The 5,158-nt window shown below is 41.8% G+C and overlaps 1 protein-coding gene across 1 annotated transcript; it reads right to left on the bottom strand.

The window, feature by feature from the left end:
- Positions 1-1,652: 1,652 nt before the first annotated feature.
- LOC133840153 (alpha-amylase A) lies at positions 1,653-3,337 on the bottom strand. The gene is made up of 2 exons (XM_062271829.1): positions 3,122-3,337; positions 1,653-3,054 (listed from the first exon to the last, which is right to left on the bottom strand). The coding sequence occupies exons 1-2, from the start codon at positions 3,296-3,298 to the stop codon at positions 1,747-1,749; spliced, it is 1,485 nt and encodes a 494-aa protein (XP_062127813.1). The 5' UTR covers positions 3,299-3,337; the 3' UTR covers positions 1,653-1,746.
- Between the last annotated feature and the right edge of the window lie 1,821 nt (positions 3,338-5,158).

The raw sequence follows: 5,158 nt of genomic DNA on the forward strand, positions 1-5,158 counted from the left end.
AAGCACAACTGCTGTCTGAATTAGTATGTGCACTCTGTGTGTGTGTATGGGTGTGTGTGTGTGTATATGCTTACTGAGAGTCACTTGACCTCTAGTAAATGACATGAAAATCCTTTGATAGAGTTGCACACATTCATTCATATCAAGCCAAGCCCTGGACACAAGTTATGAGTGCATATTTTTATGCAACACAATTCGAATCGTTCTACCAAGGGCAAAAGACATGTAGGTGGGGGTGGAGGTGTGGAAGGGGAGGATAGACTAGATAGCAGATGTACCTCAAAAGCTTGCTGAAAATGCATATTACTGCAGGAGAGGAAAACTTGTATTTGTTTGCCAGATTTAAATACAAGCCAAGGCAAGGCACAACCCAGGCGCACTCGACTTGCCATTGTGTCTAGCCAGACGAGTCGGAAACAAGTGCGAAAGCTGCACTTAAATGTGCTCGACTGTGGAATACCCGTTAGCAGTTTTCAATAAATCCAAAACATGGCAAAGGTTTATTATATGTAGCTAAAATATACCTACAAATATAATATATCCAATATAGCAGCACAATAAACTGCATACATACCGTATATAAATAACATATACCGTATTATTATAAATACCAATATACGTATACCTACAAATACTAAAAATAAACCGACAACATAAACAATTACATTCGAAAAATACCATATTATTATTGGTACAATCCTAAAAATACATATACGAAATAAATACTAAAATGTTATATATATATATAGCAAATATATCAACAAATGCAAAATATACATAAAAATACCATAACTATAGCCAATATGCCAAAAAAATATACTATATACTATCGCATTCAAAGTATATACAGAGAACAAAATATACCGAATTGTGTCCAAAGAATACAATTGAAACTAAATTCTTGGTTTATGTATTTATCCACAGATTAAAATGTCTTCATAGTCTTAACGTTGATGCTGATCAAGAATACTTATTCTTTATGGGATCGGAGATGTCTCCTTAAGCCTGTTACTTACATTTGTTGGCACAAAATTATAATACCCATCTACCCTATGGCTAACGGGTATAAAGATCGAGATGAAAGGAGAGAAAGACAGTGAAAGAGAGAGAGAGAAAGAGGGGACGAATGCAAGTGCGAGAGCTGACAAATGATAATGTTGTGCGATATGTTTGGCATGTTAGTTGCCGGATAATGTGTTCTATTTATGTATGTTTTTATGGCCATGCATTGCGTAAATCAGCATTAGAAGTGTCACCAACTGCAATCCTTTGACCAGATTGCCTTGCCATTCCCCCATTTCATTTTGCGAAGCAGCAGCTGTCCTTTTATCCTTGCCAACTACTCAACTCAACTCAACTCAACCCATTCTCTCTCACTCACCTGGATTTGTCAGCTGCGTAATGGACTTTTATCGGCAAAGACCCATCTATGAGAGCGTCTTTTTTGTGTGTCTGTATGTGTGTATTGTGAAATTTAATTAATTTGATAGAAAAGTCACATAAATTCGCTGGGTTGTTGTGCTATTAATTGTGAAGGGATGGATGTCTGGACACGACACGCACTCGAACAACCTTAACTTGACCAGCAACCACAACCTCTTCAACAGGTACAACAACAACAGCAGCGACAACAGCAAATAAAAGTCGATGTCTTCTTTTATGTTCGTATATGTATTGTATATTTGTATATAATCTCAATGTAATCTCAATCTCATTGTGTTCTTTACACAGCACAAAGCACAGCGCTTACAATTTGGCATTGACATGGATGGCAACGACACCATCGTCAGCATTGCTGGCAATGTTGATGTTGGCACGTCCATCGGAGCCAACGACAATGGTCTTACCAGTGCAGCTGGAGCCGCTCTTCAGGCCGGAAATGACATCGCAGTAGCTACCAGCGGGCAGGCCAGTTTGCAGAGAGCTGTTCAGATCGTAGTTATCGTTGTTGAAGGCAACGAAACCGCGGCTGCCACGGCTGAAGGAGATCTGGTTGCTGCCGTTGTCCCACCAGTTGGAGACCTGGTCATCGCCGACGGCATTACGGAAGGCAACCATGTTGTAGATCTGGCGCCAACGGTGCTCGCAGACCCATCCACCGCTGCAAGACAAGTCGCTGTTGAAGACGGGAGAGGCAATGTTGTGGCCATCGGTGGTTGGTGGTCCCTGGTCGGTGTCATCGAAGGCAAAGGAGGACATCACACGGGGTGTGCCGAAGGAATGGGCCAACATGAAAGCGGAAGCCATCTTGTATTGCTTGGCCACCTTGTAGGTGAGCACATCAGCGCCGCCAGCACCGTGTCCACGCTGGTTGTCGTGGTTGTCCACAAAGATCAGAGAGCGATCGGAAGCAGCGAAGCCCCAGGCGGTGCCCCAGTTGGTCAGATAGCGGAGCTGATCCTTGCCGCGGAACACCTTGCCAATGGAATCGGAGTGACGGAACTCAGTGATGGCGCCCATGCCGGTGTACTCGGACTTGCTGATGGCCTCACCGCCCAAATCGATGACCTCCTGGAAGATGTAGGGCTTGGAACCCGAGCTGAAACCGTGAGCAGTGTTCAAGTTGTTCAGACGACCGTAGATGACAGCCAAATCTCCGGGCCACATGTGCTTGGCGGCATCCACACGGAAACCAGCAACACCCAATTCAGTCAAATGGTTAAGGAAATCAACGATCTTGTCCTGCACCCAAGAGTTGCCCTGGTTCAAATCGCGCAGACCAACGAGCTCACAGTTGCGCACATTGGTGGGGTCATTGTAGTTGGTGATGGCACAGGTGGGGTTGAAGTCCAGGGAGGAGAATGGCACACCGGGGAAGCTCTTGGTGCTGGGATCAGCAGTGCTGCCGCCAGTACCGTAGCTGTTGCCATCGGCAGACATGTGATTGAAGACGACATCCACATAGATGCGCACACCCACGGCATTGCAACGGCTAACCATGCTAGCGAACTGCGCCTCGTTACCGGAGCGAGTGGTCAGCTTGTAGGAGATGGGCTGGTAACGCTCCCACCAGGGGCGGGCACCGATCACGGCATTCTCGTTGACGGGCGACACCTACAAGCGAGTAGCCCAGTTAAAAAGGCATCTGTGTGGCTGAGAAGTGTTGAACTCTTGAACTTACCTGCACGCCAGCATAGCCATAGGGACCTAGGAAATTCTCGCATTCGGCAGCAATGTCATCCCATTTCCACTCGAACAGATGCACCATGCCGTTGCGTCCACTGGCATAGTTGGTGGCGAACTGGGCATTGGCCAGCGCCAAAAAGGCAATACAGATGAGACCCTTGGTCAGAAACATTCTTGTGTTGTGTTGTGTTGTGTTCGATTGAGACTACAATTCCACACTGAATTCAAACTGCAACCAAGTAGACCTTTTATAACGAAAAACAAAATGATTGGGAATGAAAACTACTTGGTCGGAAGGCATACAAAATGATTTGTGATGCAAATTCTTAGCTTATCACAAATATCAATGATTGATTGTGCGCGGGGTGTGGAGAGGGTGGGGGGCCAACAGCACACTCCTTCTCATACAGTGGGGTCTAACACACAGATTAGATACGGATACTGTGGAAGTCGAAGTCGTGTGCTCCCCGTTTTGCTTATCACCAAAATATATAGAAAAAAAACATCGGTCTGTTGATTTTTTTGTTGACGGTCCGGTTGACTCGTTGAGAACTTTCGATTAACACAAGTGGTCAATAAAAGGCCCACACTGATTATGACTAGCTCGTCATCGTCATCGCCAACACCGACGTGCATTACGGCTCTGTGGTGGTCTGCGTCCATTGCAAATCATAGCATACAAATCAGCGGACATGTCACAGTGTTTGTTTATTATTTATAACTCGCGATGCTTTCGCGCTGATTTGCACGCATACCTTCTTTATAGACAGACAAATATAGTATATAGTATATATAGTAAATAAGTAGCTCTCTAAGACTGTCATATATTTGCCATCGCGGGGAAAAAATTAGAAATAAGAAAAACATTGAAATTGCCTCATCTTATCGATGGCGCACTTTGTACGCCAATTATTCAACACACAAACACAGTTGGTGCAAAAAAGTAACGCATACTAACTAGCTAATAACTACTGCGAAGTATAGACTCAATGGCATGTTTGATTTGGATTTTTGTTTTGCTATTTTTGCCTCCAATTTCCGATTTTGATAAGTGCGAAATCGAACGACACACAAAAAAATTGTGTGAATTTATTTTTGGAATGCGCATTTGCATTCATACTTATGAGTACTCACAAGTTAATCGCTGCAATCACTCGCTTGAGTCGTGAACTTTATGAATGGCCTCTCAGATTAGGTTAGCGTTTCAAAGGCTCTCGAGATTAGAATCAAATTCTTTTTAATTAACTGGACAAGTGTCTTATAAACTGGATTCCAACAGACTTAATAATACTGCAGCTGAACACATTTTGGCCACGTGACCACGATTGAGAAGAGGGAGAATGTAACCAAAATGAAGACATTGTAATTGAATAGACAACTACTAAAGGAAGCTGCTCAACTCTAAAGATACCCTGTACTCAGTTTAAGCAGCTTAATTTTTGTAGAATTCTCTGATTATATTTCAAGTGCTGTACTTAAGTCTTTCAAGATTGAATAGCAATATTGTTGTAAATTAATTGAAACCGCACTTGATAAAGATAACCGAATTCTTGAGTAAAATAAGATTATTTTTTCAGTAGGGTTTTTCTATAATTAAACAAATGATGGAATTCTTCTCTTGTTTTATAACCTCAATCCAGATTAGCAAAAACTATTACCGAAGAATTTTAATTCAACACAAAACTAAGTAACATAAATATACAAATTGTACGTTAATACGACTTACGACGTACATTTATATGCATTCGCATAACAATAATTTTATATTCGTACCAAGGAAATTTAATTGAACAATTCTACTTAGTATGTTGCTGTCTGCCTAAAGAGATATTTATTTTACTTCTTATAAATATTCTTTTCTGATTTTGTATTCTAAGATATACTTTTATTTACTTTCTTCCTGAAACAATTTTCTAAACAATAATTTGTTATTCGGCACAAAGAATTTGAATTGAATAAATCTACTTAGCGTGTTACTACCAGCCAATAATTTAAAGTCAGCATTGATTGAAATAATGCCGTAATTGATGAA

The sequence above is a fragment of the Drosophila sulfurigaster genome, chromosome 3 (genome assembly GCF_023558435.1).
Source record: "Drosophila sulfurigaster albostrigata strain 15112-1811.04 chromosome 3, ASM2355843v2, whole genome shotgun sequence".
In the NCBI taxonomy this organism is placed as follows: domain Eukaryota; kingdom Metazoa; phylum Arthropoda; class Insecta; order Diptera; family Drosophilidae; genus Drosophila; species Drosophila sulfurigaster.

Bases quoted from the DNA above. Each gene is read 5' to 3' on its own strand.
- LOC133840153 (XM_062271829.1), bottom strand. From the start codon at position 3,298: ATGTTTCTGACCAAGGGTCTCATCTGTATTGCCTTTTTGGCGCTGGCC. The intron at 3,055-3,121 runs GTAAGTTCAAGA...ACTCGCTTGTAG, and splicing joins ATGGCTATGCTGGCGTGCAG to GTGTCGCCCGTCAACGAGAA.